The sequence below is a fragment of the Lagopus muta genome, chromosome 15, assembly GCF_023343835.1.
Source record: "Lagopus muta isolate bLagMut1 chromosome 15, bLagMut1 primary, whole genome shotgun sequence".
NCBI classification, from domain to species: Eukaryota; Metazoa; Chordata; class Aves; order Galliformes; family Phasianidae; genus Lagopus; species Lagopus muta.
The window spans coordinates 12,498,956-12,521,954 of record NC_064447.1 but is presented as its reverse complement, the minus strand read 5'-3'; the positions used below and the strand labels follow the sequence as shown (position 1 = coordinate 12,521,954).

The window sequence follows — 22,999 nt, the reverse complement described above, 5'->3', positions numbered from 1 at the left end:
CAGGCCACTTACTGAGAAGCAGCTGTGGGAGCAGGAGGGATGGGGCACAGCTCTTTTCCCAGCTCAGCTCCTTTCCCTTCCACTTGGAACGTCTCCTCGCTGTGATCTTTCTGCTCACTCCTTGCACTGACAAAACGCCGCCGATGGCCGCGGTGCAGGAACTCAAGGACAATCGATATTTCGCTTGACTCAAACACAATGATTTTTTTTTCTGTTGTTTTCAAAGCTCAACATTTTGCAATTAAATCCCTCAAGACGTGGGGAAAGTGAAGGCAGGGGTTCTTTTGTGGGAGGCAGGAGGGAACGGCACAGAAGTAGAAACCAGAGCGAGCCAGCAGCGAAGCCAATAGAAATCCACTGCATCGTTTCTTCTTTTTAATACATTTTTTACGAGAAGTGAGATCTTTGATTACATTTTTGATTAGGAGAGACAGGCATTGCCCTGCCCAATGCACAGTTAGAGGTAAAGGAGCCTTTTATGTTCATAGATATCAGACATCAAAACAGCCATTCCCAACTCTTAAAAGGATCAGACAAAGCTGCAGCTCAAACTGTGCCAGGGACTTTGGTGCAGGCAGGTTCCCTGCGGAAGGCAGTCTGGGAGTCGTGAGAAATCATGTGGATGCTGACACTCCTGTTAGGAGTGGGGAGAAATATGGGCAATTTCTCCCTGGGAAAGCCAGGAACACAGCAGTGAGGGCATTTCAGAGGGAGAAGACTAACAGCAATGGCAACCATGCTGGGAGGGGAGCTGCTAAAAAGTTGCTCCCATTCATAAGGAAAGAGCTGCTGCTCCATCAGAGGGTGCAGGCGGATTCTACTTCTACTGCAAAAAGTCAGAGCTTCCCCCCTCCTTCCTTCCTAAAGACTCGTGGACTTACTGGACCTCCCACATATGGATGTCCCACTGCAGGACAAGCATGCTGACAACCAGCTCTGCCATGCAACACCACAGGTCTCTGTCTTCAGAGCTGCTGAGCTTCCCAGATGGACTCTCTGATCTTGAGGTCACCTTGCTTTGCTGATACCCTACGACAGTTGAATTGTGCGAACAAGAGATTAGAGTTCTGATCTCGCACGACTCTGGTTGAATACTAACAACAGCAGCACAGTGTCCTGGCTTATCCCTCACCATCACTGCAACAACCCCTCATTTGGATGCGGGATCTGCAAAACCTCAATGGCTGGGATGAGATGGGAGAGCAAATCAACTCATCAATTAATTGAGAATTTAGTTCAGCCTGGTCTCAAGCACCTCCTTCCATCACGGCTTGCCAGCATGCATTACAGAAAGGAAAAACCAAACTGTGGACAATTTTTCAAGAGCTGCCCAGATTGGTGGCAACTGTGATGTCCATCTTACCAGAATTTGGCTCAGCTGAATGAACAGATGTCCTGAAAGCATCAGCTGCACTTGAAGCTAACTCAGATGCTCTAACATTTTCCATACGTCTGCAGGGCCAAACACTGACCAACTGCACTCAGCCACAGCACAGACTTGCTGTGCAGAAGCACTCAGCACACTGTCTGACTACCAGCCTGGTTCTATCATCTCTTCACACAGAAGCATTCTTCAAAGCACTGTCGCGTCACTTCACCTCTGCTGTCACTCCACCTCCCCTCTAACTCATGGCATCATGCAGAGACAGCACTGGGATGGCACAGGCTCTGACACCAGGACCCATTTAACCCAACTGGTCTCCATCCGTTGCCTCTGCTGCTGGCTGGCCCCAGGAGCAACCCAACAGCATTAAGCTCACACTGATAACAACCAGACTACAGTGGACAATTGTTCCTTCTCGTAAAGATTTGCTTGCTAGGGTTGCTATAAATTTTTATCCTTTTTTTTTTTTGCTTCTAATACAGCAGAAATATCAAACTGAGGGAGTCTGTGAGATGCTCACAACTCACTCTCAACAGCATGTTGACAACCAGCGCTACATCTATGTTAAAGATGAGCAGAGCCATCACTCAAACAGCCAAGATCCTGAGTGAGATAAGTGTGTGGATGACAAGCAGCTGGCTGCTGCTCAGCCTGGACACTGCAGAGGTGCTGCCAGCAGCGCGAGGATGCCAGAAAATTCAACCCCATCTTCTACCAAAACGCATTCTCTACCTGGGAGATGAACAGCCCTTATTTCCTTCTGCACACACCGCTGCTGCTGCTAATGCACCGCAACTGGCTGTTTTGATGGCTGTAGGCTCAGCTGTGGGATCTGCCTCTGTGCTGGAGGATGTAATGCACACACACACCTCTCAGCAGGGTCAGCTCACAGCAGCTCCTCTGCTTAGCACCAGCAGGTGAGAACACGCTGCACACAACTGCCACACCGTATTGCTTTGCCATTAAGCAGCAGATACACCACCATTGATTTCAATTAAGTTTTTGTTCCTAGCAAACTCTCTAGAAATACTTAGCCCAACACCTGAAGCACTTCACACCCTCCTTGCTTTCCATGGCATATTGACATGCTCAGTACCCCTCAGTGTACACACCAGAGGAACATGGCAACTGATTTCTTCCATCAGTGTCACCAATGGGATCGGAGCAGCACTGGGAGCACAACCACTCTGTTGTTAACACAGCTTTTCCCTTCACCAGACACACAAAGCCCTGATGGCATTTGAGGCTTTGATTTCATGGCCACACCGATTTCATGACTGCCAATGGTTATTTTTCAATCTTTGACAAACAACGGTGAGCTGCTGGTGCTGCAGGCACAGCCCCACACTGCGACCAACTGCACAGCCAAAGGAAAGGAAGGCTGCCCCAACACTTAGGCATGACTAACAATGAGGAAGATGATAATTTTTCTACAAAGGAATTCCTGCGAAGCAGCTTGCAGAATGATGCCATTAACACCCCAGGGGCATTCGCTCTGCTGGATGACGAAGAAACCACAAATTAGTTCTTTCTGCAGCCTGTGGAAACACTCCTGTATGTGGTCTCAGAGCTGCTGCTGGAGGATGAACTCAAGCTACAGAAGCAGATACAGCAGGCAACACGTCCCATGGATGCAAACGGCTCTTAAGCACAGCTTTCTTCAGCAGACTTCTGCCTGGATCCTGCTTGTCCTTGTGCAGCCAAAATAGACTCAACCTAAGCTTTGTGCATGGAACGTCTGCTAAAGTGAGCGGGCCTGTATTCTTGTCCCACAGAGAGAGGTAGAGTGAGAAGAGAAAGGAGAAAATGCAGCATCCGAAAGAAACCCCAGTGAGTTAGCCAGCACTGGTTGGACATGCTCAGCTCAGGCACGATCCTAAGGCATTTGTATGGAACCACCTTAGTCAAAATACCATTTAATTTAAAAGATTCAGGAAACAAAATAATGACTTCGGGGTCAGCTGGGGGCAGCTTGTTAAGGGCAGGACAGCTTCATTTCCCGCTGCTGCCCATACTAATGGTCCCTTGACAAGAGCACAGCCAAGGTGAAAAGAGCAGCACTCAGCTCCCAACTGTAAGCACTCTATGATGTGCAACCATCTGCAGCTCAACCTGCAGTGCTGCCACAGTCACAACAGAACAGCTCCGGGTCCCAAACAGCCACCCAGCTGCAGGCACTTCTGGTAAGTCAGAAATGAGAGTAGGAGCTTAGAGAAACACTTAAAAAGACAGGCCTGTGGTTGCCCTGCTCTTCAGCCACAGCGATGAAGGGACCTCCCTCAACATCTGCATGGCACTTGTTATAACCAAGCCACGTTGGGCACAAATCATAGAATGACCTGGATTGAAAAGGACCACAATGGTCACCTTGTTCCAACCCCCCTGCTATGTGCAGGTTGCCAACCAGCAGACCAGGCTGCCCAGAGCCACATCCAGCCTGGCCTTGAATGCCTCCAGGGACGGGGCATCCATAACGTCCTCGGGCAACAGCCTAAAACCCTCTCTGCCCCCCACCTGTGATGCTGCTGGCACACACTGCAATGCTAGCGACTCTGAGGACAGAAAAGCTCAAGCCACAGTGCTGAGGGCTGAGCATGTGAGCCAGCCACACTATAGAGTTTCTGCTCAGAGGGCAGCACAGCTGTGCAGACCTTCCATCGCTGTTTTGCCCATCCGTGTCTCTGCACTTCTCTCCATTAACCACTAAATGCCTCACCGTTTCCACATAGGTAAAGGTATCAGAAAGCAGAGAGGTATGGCATGAAGAACTATGCAGAGTAGATCAGCAGACAGCTTCTGCACCCAGTGAACAGGCAAAGCCCAGAGGCGATGCTCAACTTGATTAAAATAAAGACATATTCCTCCCACCCGAGCTGCACTGCTTTGTGAACACGCTGCTCTGCCATTTTTGCAGTTTGTAAAATAGAGTAATAGTTTCTGTACCTCACAACCATCCTGGAAAGCTTAATTCATGTTTGTGAAGTGTTTTCAGATCTTAAATTGGAAGGCATGAGAAAGCACAAGCTGTTATTATAATTGCATTATTAAGCGCTGTTAAAAAAGCACCTCAGTTTATGCTTTGTAGAATCCAGGTCCTTCTTCAGAGGAGCTTTATGCCCTTGACACATGTATTTGACAATAACCCAAATAGCCTTGATCTTTTATTCCCAGCAGGGCTTTCTTTATACCTTAATGAGGTCTCTTCTTAATCTCTTTTCCAAAGGATAAACACCTCATCTCAGCACAACCAAATGCTCTGAGCTGCTGCGTGAGCCCCCCTTCCCTCTGCTGGGCTGGGTCTGTGCCGTACCTCTGGTCCAAGGAGGGGTCCGCAGCAGACGGGAGGAATATAGGAAAGGCATCAAGAGATGCCACAGTACACCTGCAGATCTGCATGCAACATCTCCATTTCTGACAGTCAGAAACACTTAGCTGCTCCCGAGAGCTGTGCCAGGCTAGTTAGTCCAAACACAGCAGTGCTTTCATCCCTTTTGCCCATAATGCCTATCTTCAACCTGATCTCTGTTTTGCAGCACACGATGCTCCCAGGCTACATTTCTGACTGTATTCCTGTCTTCAGTCTCCAATATTTCACTTCCTTTGCCCTTACCATTACCGAATCAGCCAGGGATCTGCAGCCTCGTTGATATCGACTTTCTTCTCTCCTCAATCCTTCCCTCAGGTTTCCTCTTTTCCCCCCATCATCTGCAAATTGCATCGTTTTTATCTTCCGCTATGCTGGAAATCTTATCATGAAAGAGAGATTTTTCTTTTTTCTTTTTTTAATTAGTACTTGGTAATATTACCAAGCTGTGAGTTTATGGCTTTGTAGATCTTATATTTTTGACACTAATTACTCACAAAGGCTTTTAAAGCCGCATTTCAACATAGCAACTGCCATGACTGTAATTAAGTAAGAACCAGCACATTTTTTTTTTACATTTCAGAAGTCTCCAGCATCACAGCCCCCAGTTCCACTCTGACACACGAGACCAGATAGAGCAGGAACACACCCCAGGTCCCCTCCCCACCCCAGCAGTCAGCTGCCAGCACAGAGCATCCATGGGGATTTGCCATTTGCCAACTGCCAATCTGAAGGGCTAATTTTAGACTCTCCATCCCTGCTTCTCGCAGGACTGTTTTTCCTGTTTGCGTGCTCAGACCTCAAAGCCTTCCTCTGAACCAACCCCAGGGCCGTACTTGATGTATTTGCTGCTCACTGCCCCTCTTTGGGGCTGGGAAGCAGCAGGGGATGTACCACTATCATACTACTGTCATACCACTGTCATACCACTACCGTACCATCGTGCCAGGAAGGCAGCAGCGCAGCTCTGAGGGTGTGATGTAAACCAGCTGCTGTGGGGAAGATCCATTAAAGGCATCTCAGTGGGCAGAGCTGGATTCCACAAGCCTAATTTATTTCCAGATTACTCCGGGATGTTGCCTTTTACTGTTGCATTATTTGTTCTCAAACTCCAAATTAAGATTTTATGGTGCCATTAATTTTTATGTAGAAACTACCGTTAAAATCAATGTTTTCTGCTTAAAACTTGACAGTTGGAGATGACTGATTGTCCTGGCCTGTTCCCAACTGCTTGAACACCTCGGAAGCGGATGGGTGAGAGCTGCTAACACCGAGCACTGAGCTGTATCAACACACCAGTGATGGGCCTGGCTCATGGGATGCTCCTTCCAGCACCCCCCAGGGAATGCAGGTCCTCCTTTTGCTAACGAGCCATGGCTGTCCCACTGGCCCTTGCCCTGAGTCAGACACGCTGTGATGGGCACAGCCCATGGGTTGCCCTGCAGGCACCCGAGGCTGAGGCCAGGCAGTTGCACATGGGCACGTGGCCTCTTTCATTATTAGGACAGCTCGTCTGGGCTTTTGTTTGGAGATAATTTTGTTTTCTAATTTTGGAGGAGCCCGCAGCGCGGTTGGCAGCAGGTAAGGGGCATGGGGAGAATATTTCCTGGAAGAGATAAAAGAACATTCGCTCTTCTCGTGCTCGGAGAGGGAACCAGGAGGAAAAAAAGAAGTTTGATCGTCTAAAATGAGGCATATTAAACAAAACTGAATGCGATATGTAGTGAGTATCTGTGACAAGAGCAAACCGATCCCGCTGTTGGAATATTCATGCAAATAGAAGCAATTTCACCATGATTAAAAAGGCAATTAACTGAAAAAAAAAAACAAAAAACGCCAGCGATTTCAGAAGCAGGCTGTGTGTCAGTGAGGCCTCCGCACAGTGCTGAACTGACATTCTGCTCACTTTCATATTCTGTCAATGAGATACTCACTACTATGACTTGAGAGTGGTAATTACCCCAACTGGAGGCAGATGCTCTTAGAAAGACTCCAACAAAGTCTACACACTCCACTCCATACGCCAGGCACACAGAGGGGGATGCAGCAGCATCCTGCCTTTCCCAGCCCCGCTCGCTCTGCAACTCGGATGAAAGACATCAGCACAAAGAGCATCTATAGAAAGAGCGGGTCCAAACCAAACATTTTCAGCCTGGAACACAAAGCACTCGGGGAATGAGGTGTGGGCAGAACTGCAGTGTTACAGCCACTGCCTGGTGACTGGATTAAGTGCAGTGTTCCCTCCAGGTAACGCGGTCAGATCCATAACAGGCAAATGCTGATGAAAAATCTTCAGTTATCTGTATGATAATCTGCATGGGACGAATGAGACAGCAAACATTTGATTCCACACAAGCCAATGGATGTTTAAAGTAGCATTTACTGCTGACATCTTCTGGACTTGTCCTTGCTCCAGAGGACCACTGAGACCAATGCTATACCCCAAAAAAGCCCAGTATGCCCCATTTTCAGAGCTTTTTAAACCCCAGCTCAGAGACCTCCATGCGAACACCACATCCTCCAAGCACCAGGCAGGCTGTCACCTTCCAAAAGCAAGCTATCCATTTCCAGCAGCACAGCTCGGCCACTAGGAAGCACCAGCAAACTCCTCCTTGGCGGATGCTGCTCCATCAGCACCCCAACACCCACACGGCCGGAGCACTGCAGTATGCATGAAGTGCCTTTGGGTTTGATCCCTCTGCAAGCTGAGTGTCCTCTGCTTGTCTTTGATGATTAAAGGAGCCAAAGGCTTTACCCTCAGCTCAGGACTTTCTGTGGCTGAGGTATTTTGCAGCTAGTCACAAACTCAAATATATTTCCTGTCCGGCAGATACTGTCTGCTCTTGAGAGCAATTTTTATTGGATTTGTAATCCCCTTTTCAGCTCCTTCTCTCCCCTTTTAATATTGCCTTTTAAGCCCTTTACCAGGAGTTCACTGTCTGAAGGCCAACAAGGAACACTGGACAGAGCCTTCGGGTTTAAAAAAGAATATGCACAGAATATTAATGCAGGAAAACCACGCAACACTCTGACCCCTTTCAATTAAGGTGCCATCTCTATCACCTTCAGCCGTCCTGGAAACTTGGATGTGCCCTGAAACAACAACAAAGAAGACCCAAAAATCATTGCTTCAAGCTGAAATGGAGACATTTAACCATTTCCCTCCCCAGCACAACATGTGCTGTGGTTCCCTTTACAGACACAATGCCTCCAGACCAGATTCAGCTCCAAGTACTCAAAAAAGGCAAGGAACTCGGAAGCATTAAGGAAAAGAAGCGAGATTGTTATGGAGTGCTGTGGCACAATATGCAGCCCTATGTGAGAAACGTGGCAGCTTACAGCTGAAATGTGGCACTGAAGGAGGATGGGATACACTTGGCTGGATGGAGGTGAAGGCCAAATCCCAACGAGCCTGGAAACCTGCCACATGGCCCACAGTACCTCCCATTCAGCTCAGAAGTCCTGCATGCAGAGATATCCATCAGGCAAAGAAAATGCTGCTTTTGACCCACGGAACTTTCAGCTGAGTGAGGTCACAGAAGAACAGAGGAGGGGAGCAAGTCATCAATTTGCCTTCTTAAAAGGAGATGAAGCCCTCTGGCTCAGTGAGCAGCCAGGAGAGTTACACCTCTGATGGATCCACTGCCACATGGGACTTCACTGGGACCAAGAGGGGCAATGAGAGATGAGGAAAGAGAGTAAGCAGCAGATTTGGTGTGATGCTCTTAGGAAGCATCACTGGCTCACTACAACACGATGGGCTCTTTGCCTTCACTCCAACAAGAGTCAAGATCCTTTCAAAGCCAAAAAAAAAAGTCATTTTTAGACCATTTTCTAGTGGGCAGAAGCATTCTCCTTTGTAGCTCTAGACAGAGCTTGGCTGAACCAGATTTTTCTTCTCTAATCAAAGGTTTTGTGGGTCCCTGGCTCATGGTGCAATGCATTTCCAGCCTGAAGCTCATCTCAGTGCTATGAAGCCCTCTGCAAATTGAAAGGCACACGGAGTTCAGAAAGGTGCTTCGGACCCACCTTAATTAGCACTGAAGAAGGAAATAGTACTTTCCTGGCTTGCTGATCTCTGGAGAAAAGTAACTGAATAAAGTGGCACACGCCAATCAAAAAGGAAAAGGAGGCAACTCTGTTCTCTTAATTAACGCCACTGGAGATGGGGCTGATGAGGCCCTCATGGCAGAATTGCTGACTGCAGTTGTGTGGCCTGGAGCCTGCTAGGGAGCAGCAAAATAACGCAGCAACACGAACTCTATCCACCCACATTTTCTGTTTTCTCTCCACCTTTGCTTTCATAACCGTTTGACCATTCCAGTATTATTTCCTTTCAAGGTAAAGAAAAGCTCCATAGATTTTTTTTTTTCCCCTGTCCTTTTAGCTCCTCCTTTTTGGCACTGGCCTCCTCACACAGAACGGTGTGCAGGACGCGGCAGCCTCCCTGCATCATTTTGCTTTATGTCTGGAAACATCTGTGTGTGCAATTAGAGAGCCAACTCCTTTTATGTCCCTAAATGAGTAGATTTAATCACTGCCATAAGAAGTCAAACCCCACTTGGGCAACACAACTCAGCAAGGCAATTCTCCTTGCAGTTGCTCCCACAGGACCAGCCCTACCTGTGAGCAGGATCAGCCCCTTGGGGAAGCTCCAGGCCCTCCAGGTTTGTCTTCTCCACAGAAGCAATTTCGCAAATGTAATTAAGGGAAGCTGCGGGATGCCTCCCTGCTGAGCTGAATGCATCTCACCTGCCTCCCATGGCCCTGAGAGATGGAAAGGAGAGCGCTGGTGCAGGCTTGTTGCGATGCCAGCGGGGAGGAAGCAGTGATGGGGCTTGGCATGCAGCAATACACAGGGCTTCCTGCTCTGCGAGGTGTAAGGAGAACTGTGTGATAATTTAGTACAAGTAATGGATGCTGGGATTCCTCCAAAGCCAACCCCTTTTTCTCCTCTCTTCATCTTCAGCCCTTATCCAGCCCTTTATGTCTTGTCATCTTTTTTTCTCCACCATTTCCTGCTGTTTCTCCATCACAACTGAAGCTCTGAACCCCACATCAGGGCTCCTTTCCCCACAACACTGCCTGCCTCTGCTCCCCACCTGGTCAGCCCTCACTCACAGACAGGCTCTTGGCCCACCTGTCCCACCAGCTCTGCAGCTTCCACATCCATTTCCCAAGCAAGAACCCCTCCTCAATACCCTTCCATAATGCCAAAAAAAAAAAGTTAGGGAAACACAACGCACGCTGGCCAACAGCAGAAAGCACGTCACGCTCTGGAAAAGAGCATGGCTGGTGCAATTAGTGTATATGCAAAATTTATCATCTCCATTTTCCACTCCATCAGCCCCCTGTGCCTGCACAGAGCCTCTGTCTGCTCTCAGCGCTGCTGCACAGACCTTGGCATGCATTGGGAGTGTTCTGTTCACCTTGCAGTTACATTTTATGGCGTGCTTTCCAGCGGCCACTTCTGATTCAAAGGGAGTGCTCAAAATACACTCGGTCCTCAATTTTTTCCCCCTTAGATTTATGATCTGCCCCTCTGGCATGTAGCTTTAAGTCATTTTATTTCAAGTAGGAATATTTTAAGAGTAATCTGTATGTGCGTGTCAGGGAAAAGAATTAATTATCGCTCTAATTAAAGGGACACTGTTGAAAATAATCTCCCTCTTTTCCTGCTGATTTTGCCCTTTTTTCTGTGAGTAAGCTTTACATTTTTGCACGTATATATTTCTCAAGGAGTTTGAAATTAAAAGGGCTTATTTTATTTATGCAACAGTACCAACCAGAAGTTGTGCATCAGCAAAATGCACATTAGGCGGGTGGCAAAAGCAAACATCAATGATTACATGTAGGTCCTCGATAAGAAATAATAAGTAGTATTACTATTATTCTTATTATAGAAAATCCTGGATTACTTCAAGAAGCCTAAAAAGCATTCCAACTCCCCCAGGCTGTACTTGAGGTTTAGGACTGTAAAACACATCAATTAAATGCTGCAGCTGCACCACGCTTTAATAACACCTGGGCCAGGATCACAGAACAGCCAGGATTGGAAGGTACCTCAAGGATCATGAATCTCCAACCCCCTGCCACATGCAGGGCCACCAACCTCCCCATTTAAATCTGGACCATGCTGCCCAGGGACCATCTAACCTGGCCTTGAACACCTCCAGGGATGGACGGGGCATCCACAGCCTCTCTGGGCAGCTGTTCCAGCACCTCACCACTCTCTCTGTAAAGAATCATAGGAGCACACGATGGCCGGGGCAGGAAGGGAACTTAAAGCCCAACATCCCAACCCCTGCTGTGGGCTGGTTGCCCCCAGCAGGTCGGCAGCTCCCAGGACACCAAGCACTGCCTGGGCAGGGGGCTCAGACAGAAGGCAGCTCGGCTTGGCCAAGTGCTGCCCATGCTGGGGATGGAGCCACCTGGCTCTGTGAGCTGCTGCCAAACCGAGCACAGCTATCAGAGATAATGTCGGAGCAGCCTATGTGCATCTCTTCATGTTTTGCCTTCGGGGAGAGAAGGTTTCTGTAACCACAGCATTACGGGAGTGATAGACAGGGAGAGATGGGAACCGCATCAGCCGGCACAACGCTACTTCCAGGGACCTCAATTTAAGGAGGAAAAAATCAGATTAATCCCTCGGAAAATGTCATTACACAAAAATATCTGGCAGTCAAGAGGCCAATTAAGTCCGTCATTTGGAACTAAAAAAAAACCCTGGGAGTATAGTGGAGAGAATGAGGCAGAGCTCACAGTGGGACGAGTGCGGCAATGCACGGAGTCCCAGGATTACATCAGCACTATGTAAGGCCTCACTGTATAGAAAGACCAGCCAAGGTTTGCACTTTCATTTTTGCAAAATCCAAAGTCTCTCACCTAACCACAGTGGCAACCCTGAGCTCCCAGTCCCACGACACAGCTATTTTTCCAGCAATACTCAAAAGAGAAAAAAGGGAATACTGGACCACTGCATAATTCAGCGTGTTTTGACAGCCACCTTCGGGGCATATCACACTCGACTGCTCATCACTCCTCAAAGATGGATATGAAAAGAGGCTGGAGAAGGGGACACTAGATGATATAATGGAGAGGCAATTAAAGACCACAGAAACCCAAAAGGCAAACCAGCTGCATCTTTCTCTAATTTATAGGACACGGAGCAGACAGCATGATTGATTCATACATCTCTCATCCTATCAGGAGGAGAGTGGGTATGCACTGGTAGGAAATGATGTACAGCATGGGAACTGCCAGCCACGCGGCCCCTGTTGACAAAGCACTTTGTGACACTTCTCTTTCTTCCCAAGGGGCTGCCTGTTGAAAATCCATCAGGGTTTAGCAATTTCTCCACGCATTAAGGCTTTAATGAGATGCTATGATAGCCTCTCAAAATGCAGTCAACTCATGCATGGAGCTTGCTGTACCCGGGGAAGCCTGCACTACATGGAGGAGTGACTTGAGCAGCATGGGCCTCGTGCATGGACTCAAAGTTAAATAAAACTCATTTAGAGCTCAGAATCAGTAAAACATCGTCTCTTGGCAATTTACAGTAGATCCTCCCCAGGAAACACCTTGGAAAAGCAGAGCTTTCTCTCTTTTCCTTTCCCTGAATGCTCTCCAGAAAACTCTCCCTTACCTTATCCACTATCACCCCCTAGATGCTGAAGAATCACAGGCAACGGCACCAAACACATCTGCCTCCTCTCTTGTGCCTTAGGAACTGTTTCCTGACTGACTCCATTTGCTACAGAAACCTTAAAAACATCATAACACAGTGTTATATTTAATACAGAGATAGCAAGGATGGGAAACGCCAACAAGCAGCGTGAATAGACTTGTATGTCTTTAAAGCTTTCTCTGGAAAAATACAGATGATGGAAAGAAACTGTGCTGGAGAGATCTGGGCTGCTGCCCATAAATCCAGAAGGAAATTTAGTCCCCAAAGCTCTGGAAGTTGCTATTGCTCTTCTTGAAATGAGCAATTGGGTAATCAGCGTTAATATTAAACAGCTTGTTAAAAAAAAAAAAGACAATTCAAGAGATTCTGCCTTCCAGCATCAAGAGACAGTAAGAAAATCTCAGACTAAAAAATGGTGCATTTTGCTCATTCCTGAATTCACAGATCTAGCTGTGCTGACCGTGATAATAAAGTATTGAACCAGGGTCACACCAGCTCCCCCATCCCCATCCCCTGCAGATGTGCACTGTGATGTGCAGATGTGCCTGGAGAAGATTTACAGGGCAGGGATGGGAGGGGAGACCCATGGCCACACAGCTGTGGGTGCCCATGGCACAAGCTGCACGCATGGCCGCTGCACAGCAAGCAGGTTCCTTCCCAGCCTGGGGGGAAACACGACTGCAGCTTTGATAGAAAAGGGGAGATGAGAGTCTTAGGAGACTGGGTATTCAAAACTTGAGCTTATAAATGCTTTTAGGACTGGACAATTCATATATTTATATACATATATATAAACTCTATGCTTGCAGATATATACGCATAAACTGTATGCCTGCCACGCCAAGTTCCCTTTGACAGTTTAAGTCCAAACAGAGACCTTTAAAAACAACAGCAAGTCAAGTTTCTGTAGATAAACATGCCACTGAATGGCACTGCTTTGAATTTAGGACTTCCCTGGCTAGATGCAAGTCTGGGGGCCGCGGGAAAGCAATGCATCTTCCTTTCCCAATAGAATGAATTTCTGCTTCCAGTCGCATGGCACTAAGGGGAAGATTTTAAATCTGCCTGAAACAGCAAGCTTGCCTATTCTGAGACCTGAGCAGTCAACATTATTTTAGGGGGAGGGAGGCCGGAGGGATAGATGAAGCAAAATATGTTAAGCAGAGCAACTTTTCCTTTTACAGTGGCATCTGTGTGCCAAGGCTGGAGCGTTTGGAACAGGAGCAGGAGTGCTGGGGAGGGATTACTGCGGGGAGCCAGGCATCACTCAATGGACGGAAGTTTCACATTTGTGCATCCCTGCAGTGCTAGCTCCAGCACAAGCAGGTATTTTTGAACGTACCCTCACACCTGTATGATTGCAGTGTGCAGGTATGCAGGGTGCACAGCTCGCACCGTGCTGCACGGAGCAGACCCAGCCTGCAGCCAGCTTTCTGCTGCTACAGTTGCTGCCTGCAGCACCAGCGGGGTTAACAAAACCCTACGGATCCCAGTGAAAACATTTTGTGCCATCTGTATTTACCTGAACCTAACAAGGCCTTTATCAGCAGACTGAAGTTTCAGGGCAGGCGACTTCTGAATCTGAAATGAAAATATACGGCCTTTCCATCCTGCTCTGGCTCCAGCAGCCTTGCAGTGGGTGCACTTATCTGACTCAGCTCTTTCTCAGGAGGCTATTAATTTTTGGCTCTGTATGTACAGGTCTATTACAGGCCCATCCATAACCCACCCAGAGAGCCTGTAACACTGCCAAACAGCACGCCTGGAAACAGTGGGGAATTGCACCAGGTTCTCTGCACACCAACACAACACGGCCCAGAAAGGGGCAGAACACCAGTCCAGCAGCCCTGGGCTGCAAAGCAAGAAGAGATGAAGCAGCACATGCTCCCTTTACTGCTGCCTGGCTGTGGCTGCACGCATCCTGCTCCCACGTGCACCTTCTGTGCTACAAGCCGGGGCAGTGAGCACACATCCTTCCCCAGCTCCCCCTCTTCTTCCTCTCCCTGTCCCCTTGCTCTCAGTTTTCACATTCACAGGCACATGCCTCCAGCTCCCAAGAAGTCACAGCTGCAAACGCAGCAGTACCTGCCTGGAATTGAAAAGCCGGACATTACCACATCGTCCAGCTCTGCTGACTTATCGTTTTGCTCTCACCTATGTCTCATTATCCTGCAGTTTCTTGCCAGGCCTTGGCTTTCTCACCACCTTCCTCCCCCTGTGCCTCTCTGCCCTTCCCATTAAACATGGGTTCGATGCTCTCTCTGTGTTGTGCTCTCATTCCCTGTGCCCCACACTGATTACACACCGGGAGCTCCTGCTGCTGCTCGACCCACACTATACCTCATCTTCCCCCTGCAAAACAGGGCACCAGAGTTGGGGGAGGCTCAGCACTGCAGAACGGATACTGCAGCTCATTCCCATCTCTCACAGAGAGGGAAAAAGGGGCAAAACTTGGTCAGAAAAGCTGCAAAGGACAGCAATCAAAACACAGCAAATCAACTTATTGGCTCCTGCCTTGCTTAGAGTTGACTGCATGCCCCTGCATCACAGGTATGCAACTCATACCAAGTGCTTGCCAAGTCCCAGCCCACTTCCTTCTCTATTTTCTGGAAATATTGTCACTTTTTAACTTGCTCTTTGACTGGCACAGAGAAATCCTGGGAGCATTAATCACATCAAAGTCGCCTTCCCTTGCACTGCCAGGGGCCCTGTTGAGACCATCCCATGTGCTCATGCAAGGATGGCACCCGCGGTACATACTAATGGTCTCAGGAATCTTCTGGTTTGACTTTCATCCTCTTTCTGAGGCACAGGGAATAAATACATTCAGAGCAGAGTGCAAAAAGGGAAAAAGAAAAAAAATAGGAAAGAAAAAGCTCAAGAATTACTGCAAATCAGCCGAGTTGGAGGGAACATCCCGGACTGAGCAAAGTGTACCATCAAAGGAGGGCCGGGAGCACAGCGGGCGGCACAGAGCCGTCAGCCCCTCTCACTCACAGTGCTGAGGCTGTGGGAAGGGCTCCTGCACAAAAGGAAGGACTTTAAATAAAGATGAAGCGGACACAGCCACATTGTTGCTTGGCCAATGAATTTAATCTTCGCCTCGGAGGTTATCAGACACAAGACCTTTTCCGTGGCCTTTCCCAACCCCTCCACTTCTCATCAGCAGGTCTGTTCACTCCTGAATATCTGGACTATTAACCCTTAACGTTCCCCACTTCCCTCCTCCCAGTGGTTATGCCACCCATTGCTCAAGCCTAGTGATGACCTCTCTGTTTCCTTCCCCATTCACAATCCTTGTCACAGCCACGCTCCCATCCCACACCCCACCATTACCCTGTGCCAATATTTCCAGATCTAGGTCCCATCTCCTCTATGTTTTCTCTTGGCTCTCTGCTCAGACCTCTCAAAGGCATCTTTGAACCATGTCCTTGAATTTGGCCTCAGAAGCGCTCAGCAAATCCCACCATCTTTATCTTTTCACTCCTAATCCTTTGTTCCTCTTCTCCATCGGTATTGACAACTGCACTCTTTCTTTCCTTCTTCTGAATGTTGAATATTCTAAAGGATTAGCCCTTACAGTTAATTTGTAACTCCACTTAAGATTCAGCATTGCATGCAGATGACGGGCTCAGCCAAATGCAAACAGTTCAGCTGTGAGACACCATTTGGGCTGCTCCTCCTTGGGCCAGGGGAAGGGATGACAATCCTGTGTTCTAACCCTTTTCCCCATTATTCTGCTTTAAGTGCCAAAAAAAAAGGCAACATAGAGAGGTGCTACAGCATGTATTTGCTATCTCTGGAAGCCCCCAAACATGAGGAAAATGCACAGCTGGTGCTTTGTCAGGGTAGGAGGAACACCAGTTCACAGACAACTCGTATCAGAGAACAGCACAAATTAATATTAGGGGTTTCCTTGCCAAGCAGCTTTAACCACTGCAGGATGCATTTCCTCCCTTCCTAATGCCCGGCCCCTCTCTCACCTGCTGGGCACAACCATCCCATAACCAAGAAAATAAAATTGCCTTATGGTACAGAGCCTACGGAGCCACCAGCATGAAGCTGCCCTGGATGCCAGGGATCTGCATCACTGACCTGAGGGCAGAAGGATCCCACCTGATATCCACCCTGTGAGACCAACATTTTCGAGCCCCTTGGCCACAGCTTGCTCTCTCCAGCCTGCTCTCTTTGAATGAGAGCCATTCTGATGGGGGGGAGGAGGAAGCTGGAGGAGGATGCAGCAGTCTCTAGAAAGTGATTTTATCCAAGGCAGCAACTGAACAGAGCTGCAGCTTCTGCTGCCTCCTCAGCTCAGCGTAGAATGCAGAAAGGGATCCAGGTGACATCATATGATTTAAGAGTTAATTAAACTGAGGGATATGCTCTAACAGCTCCAGGTGTTTATTTCAAGGTTCTACAGTGTTTAGAAGGAAAGAATGGGGGGGAATCTAATAAAAAAATCTGGTGAGTGTTACATTAAGAAGTAATCACATGGTTAAATCACTCTTGGTTCTGGAGCACTTCTAATAACTTCAAACTTTGGCAATTCTCACCAGCTCAGGCTCATTTCCATCGTTCTGTTGCCCTCCTTCACAGAGCTGGCAGGTTTTTCCTTTTAGGAAACCCAGGAGAGAGCCGTGCAACCAGGCAGCGCATGCAGCAGCCTGGAGGCTTTGTGCTTCAGCCCAGGCAACAGCAACACCTTTGCCTGAAGGCACATTCGATCCCTTCTGAGCACTAATGGACCAGCTGGAATGGTCCCATCCCTTCCATGTTGCTGCTGGCTGGAATGAGGGCAGCCCAGAGGCACAGCACAGCGCTGGGCACGTAGGATTGTCGTCCCACATCCCTGCCAACCACCCGATGCCAGCCCAACTGCATGCACTCTTCAGGCATTCACCACCTTTTCTTCTATAGGTTCAAAAATCTCCAACTTTGAGTCTTTAGATCTCAAGCTTTGCAAGCCCTTAGCACCATCTCTATTCAGCATGGCTTAGAAAACCACGTAAAAACACACGGTGCTGAGCAAAAGCATAGAGAGAGAAGCCACAGGAGCTCAGGGAGGCAAAAAGGAAAGGAAGGAGGTTTCAGTATCACCAGCACTCACCAAAGACCCTGAGATATCTCAGAGGGCATCGCATTGAGAAGAGCTCCCCTGCATGTGAAGGAAAAGTCCAATTTTCCATAATTTGTCAGGTTAATAAATGACTCTCCTCTTCTCCCTACAGCCTCTCCTATTACCAATTCTCATGCAGCATGCTGGAGCCTCCTTTCACTATTAATACCACTCACTGTGAAATGTAATTACCAGCTCTATCACAAAGCGTCAGGCACATTTATCCACTGTACACACTCGCTGACTCCAGATCACATCAGTCACTGGCAGGCTTGTTCTGACAACGTTGTCCAAAGGAAAAAGTGTCTGCACAGACTCCTGGCTAACTTAGGCCACTTAAGCATGGTGCGAAACTATTCCGCGCAAACAAGAAGCAAAGAGACATGTTTAATTTAATACGGACTCATAATTTAAATCCGACGGGAAGAAGGGTGATGGGCAGAGTGGAGTGTTTGTCTGGAGAAGATGGATGAGTAAATGCTCTAGAAAGCGATTCAAAACCAAACGAATGGCTCCCTCCTCCAGCCTGGCACAAGCAAAATCTCTCCTCTGCTTTATGCTTTAACTCTCCTCATTACATTTTGATTAAAGTCAACACAAAGAGCTCACTAGCTGTCCCTTGCTTGTGGCTTTCTCCTTCTCCCTCCCTCCCTCTTTTACATCTCTTTTGCAGCCATTTCCCAGCAGGCACATAGGAGACCCACAGATTGCACTGTTCAGTCCGTTGCCATTTGGGGAAGCTGCAACTCTCGCAAAGGGCACTGGCTCAGCCAGATGTAGCAGCTCCAGCTTTATTTAAAAATCCTATTAGTTGGAAGAGAAAATAATATACATTCTTACTGATATCCAACTGACTCATATATTAAGTGTTTCCAATTCCACGGGGCTAGAGGCAGCCTTTCTGTCCTGTGTGAATATCAAATACGTGCTTTGAAGGCGGAACCTTCATTACACTCAATATTCTTGCAGCTGTTCAAAAGCAGGCAGCCTGAGCTTACAACGGGGAGCAGATAAAAGGTGAATTTTATTTACAGTTGAGTGTTAGCACGGGGCCGTGAACACGGAAATCAAACTGGAGAAATGCAACTCAAAGTACTTCTGACAAAATAAAGTAAGAATAACCAGAACACTTGAGAAGGAAAGGAGAAGAACTGGAACTGGATTAGTTAACTACTCATCTATTGGTGTGCCTCCAATATCTGGGCTCTGGTGTCTCTACCCAACAGATTATCACCCACAGTGCTTTGGATCATCTTGCAATATTCAAAAATGGAGCTCTGACCGCCTTCTGGCTGTGCCATGCCCAGCACAGCTCCCTCTCCTTCGCTCCCATACAGGTGTGAGAGCCTGTGCTCAGTCACGGCCCCATGGCAGCTGAACACCAGTGCCTCCCAGTTCCCACCAGTTTCCTTAAGCCAGGGGAAAGCTGCCTTCAGCAAAACGAAGCGCTCAGAGCTTTTCTCTCGAGTGGGAAAAAAAAAAAACCAACCCAAAAAAACAGAAAAGGAGAGCTTGCAAAAGTTCAAGTTCTAAAGAACTACAGGATTAAACGGCTCCAGATGAGAAAGGGAACCAAGTGGGCGTCTTCCAATTAAAATAAAGCACAACACTGTGACCTGCTACGGCGTGTCTGTCCAAGGTGCACATGGAAGCAACCACCGGAATAAATCTCTGTGCACCTGAAAGGCAAGTAATGGTGCTCCCAGAGCCTGGCAGGATCAGATGTTCCCATTTCCACATCGCTGTGCTCTTCAATACCCAGCAAACGCAACCGGTGGAGAGGAGAAGGAAGCAGCTGAACTTCAAACCTTTCCCACACTCCCTTAATTTTTGGCGTCGCTTCCAATAATGATTAATTTGTGGATCATCTTCTCCTAATCTCACGCAATAATGACATTTCCTGCTTTGATTCGAGCCTTTTTAAGCACGCTGGTGGCAGATGGCAGGCTGTACTACGCAGCAAGGCCATACTGCAATGGAAGCAGGAAGGGTTATTAACAGAAATAGTAACTCTTCAAAATCAAAAAGGTGAGGGGCCCACGGAAGAGCCCCAGTTTTTACACCTGAAACCAGTTATTTGAATGCATTATGAATGCTGTAAATATCCCCGACGGATATAATGAAAATGCATTATTAATTTTCACTCATTATTAATGAACTTATAAATTCGCAAGTGATGGAGCCATGACGGTGTGAGGGAAAGGTCATGAATAATAACTGGAAATGAATAATATATACACAGCTCACAGGATACTATGCTGTAGTGCCTCATGTTTATTTAACTCAGCGGTGCATTGACTTTTTATTCTTCGCCAGATAATAGCAGAAAGAATTAGAGGGACTGTAATCTCTATTAATTCAACATAACAGATCACAACAGGCAGCTGATCCTTCTGCAGGGAGGCTGCTGTGCCCTAACACCAAAAAAGCAGGGATTCCCCCCTGCTCTCTTCTGTCACTCTTCCTCCGTGACACTCATTCACTGCCAGCACTCAGAGAATATCAGATTTAGAAGGAGCCATAGCAGAGCCAGAGATAAACTCACAGCAGTGAGGGCAACCAGCCCAACATCAGCAGAGACGTGCCCAAATCTCTGGTGACATCCCCATGTGACAAACAGGGGGAGACGAGCCGTGTGCTGTGTGCACATACAGACAAATTTGTTTTGGTTCCATCTGTTAGGACTAATTTGTTAATTATTAAATAGATAATTTATCATCGCTGCCTGCTTGATCGGTGTTTATTATCCACTGTCTGAGTGCTGTGTGAATAAAGACGGGATTAATTAATAACGAAAAGTTCAGGCAACTGCAAACTTGTGGTGGTTGCTTTCAGGCCCCGAACAACAACGGGACTGGGAGGAAACATAAGGAATTTCAGTCACCAAATGTCACAAATGAATTGTTCCTGGATGATGGAGAGCAAACTCTAAGTTCTAAGCCATTCACATAGCACTTTCCAACCCATTTCTTCTTAGGTTGCACCCAGTGACTCCAGTAATCACAAATTGTGAGCAAGCAGCTATCCAGGGCTTGCTTTGGTAACTGTCCCATGTCATTCCCAGCCCCACAGAGGAGAGCTGTCCCCCCGCTACATCTGTTCAGACCATCCACAAACCAGAGCCAACCAAACCATCTGCTCCCCTGTTCCTGGCCTTGGGCTGGAATCACAGGATCTTTCAGGTTGGAAGAGACCTGGAAGATCATCCAGTCCAACCATCCACCTACCGCCCAGTACTGCCCACTGAGCCATGTCCCAAAGCATTCCACGTCCATGGCTCTGGAACTCCTCCAGGCATGCTGGCTACATCACTTCCCTGGGCAGCCTATCCCAATGCAGTATTACTCCTTTACCACTCTTTTAAGGAATAAATTCTCCCTAATATCCAGCCTGACCCCCTGCCCCCAGCACAACTTGAGGCCCTTCCCTCTCATCTGAAGCCCACCCCTTCCCTTTTCTACCCACCATCGATCTGTCAGTGCTCACATTCCTATCCAGGTCCACACAGACTGTAAGACTGATATTTTTTGTGAGGCTTCTTCAGCAACTGCACCCCTCATTACTTTTCATTTAGAAATTACACTTGTCATTCCTCAGACAGAGCCTCAAGTCCAGCAGAACGATGGACGCCCACATGGCAGCCTCCCCCACCACGTTTTGCTGCTGCACTGCAGAACGGGGGAGTTGGCTTTTATGGTTAATTTTAAACCTTCAAAACAGACTGTGGCTGCTACTTTCAGATTTTAGTTACTTAATTTAGGTGAATGGGGGTGATGGGAGAAGGAGGGAATGGGCAGGAAGAGGTGATGGCAGGAAGCAAGAAGCTCTCTGAAGCTTCCCGATACAATGAGGTTTGCAGCCCTTGCTTCACGTGGTAAAACACGAAGGAAAAGGCCCACCTGCATCCCTACGGACTGAGAAGCACAAAGGTTTCATCAATGAAATTTCATGAGGAATCTCAAGAGAAACATCCTCCTATAGACCACAGGCCACATAAACAGACAGGAAAAACCCTGACATGCGTGAAAACAGAGAAGGGGATGCTGAGTGCACACAAAGTGATAAATTCCAAGGAGCCAAGTACCCAACCCACCAGCTACTCAGTCTTCTCAACAGAGGCATCGAGGGAAATCAAAGCAAGGAGATGATACGTTACTTGATGAAAGGCATTTTTCAGGTTAATGGACAGACCACAAATAGCAATGAGAGCCTACAGTCATGCACCTAGCAAAAAGATGCATCACAGTTTGCTCCTGGTGGGAGAAAGACGCTCCCCAGAACATTAATTCAGCCAGATCTTGGGGGAACCTCAGGTGACATTTTGGTTGCACCTCCGCTCCCTTCTGCTGCTCATCATCAATTTAACAAGTATTTTGTACAAACGAAAGTTTTCCTGCTCAATAAATTAATTATGGCAGAGTAAACAAAAACTTTTTAAAAAATGCATGTTTTGATGCGATTGCTTTTTTAATTGGCTGGTTTAACATTTGAAATTTGATTTAATTTTCAACTTGATTATCCTCACCACGGGGTCAGGCTGCCGGAGACACAAACGAGCTCTGAAGCCTCGGGCGCTCCCCAGCGGGGCTCCCAGCAGAGCCTGCTCACTGCTGCGTGCTGCCAGCCCCCTCCTGCTGCCATTAGTACTGTTTAAGAAAGGAACATCAAATTCACACCAATGGAAGACATACTTTTCCCAGCTCTCCGTCAGTAATTCTGAAATGAGATGGTGCTCCGGAGCCTGGGGTATTAATCCCAGCTCTGACAGCTTCTTTCCTTAATTGCTTCAGTGCAATCTCCACGCCGCCCCAACTGTCTTTGCCCATAAAATGAGCGACGGTAACAAGAAAGGATGGTGTTGAATGGATTAATTATGTTTGGGAATAGATTGAAATAGGAATGCTACAAGCTGGGACCAAGGAAACCATTGCATTTTCAATCCTGTGGCAGTACAAGCATGGTGTGATCAGTCTGATGAGTCCATAGCAACTTCAGCTGCCTCTGACATAAGGTGCTTTTACAGCCCAACCACTACTGAAGCTCAGGAAAGCCATTTTCCTTTCAGCAGAATTATCCAGTTGCTGGTAAAAGCTGCCATACGTTTCTCTTTCCTACTTCAAAGGAGCCTTTTGCAGCCTTCCACTACTTGCTGTTACCAGTATTTGCACTATCAGGTGTTCTGTTCATCAGTACCTCTGATTTCTCATTGGTTCACAAATTGCAGAGCTCAAAAGAATTGTAAGAATCAGCCAATCTAAACTGATGAGAAGCACAAGCTAGTGAATTAAGCAGAGCAGATTCTGCATCAAGCTCATAATTGCAAGCTGACTTAGAACATTTCTTGTACAAGAATATCCCATCTTCATTTAGACACTTCAAAGTGATAGTGAATCCCCTACGTACTGAGATAAATAGTTCTGATGGTTAATTACCCCTGTTGTAACAAAA

At 47.5% G+C, this 22,999-nt stretch overlaps 1 protein-coding gene across 5 annotated transcripts in view; it reads right to left on the bottom strand.

Annotated features, from left to right (window-relative positions):
• The window catches only part of MAD1L1 (mitotic arrest deficient 1 like 1), a 320,154-nt gene that overhangs the window by 18,279 nt on the left and 278,876 nt on the right, over nucleotides 1-22,999 (bottom strand). Inside the window, exon 19 of one of the 5 annotated variants that reach the window (XM_048961395.1) lies at nucleotides 994-1,029. The exons of the other annotated variants lie outside the window; for them this stretch is intronic. Coding sequence (XP_048817352.1) covers nucleotides 1,009-1,029 — 21 coding nt within the window. The 3' untranslated portion in view covers nucleotides 994-1,008. Of the gene's footprint in view, nucleotides 1-993; nucleotides 1,030-22,999 lie in introns of those variants that run through there. 5 annotated transcript variants of the gene reach the window in all.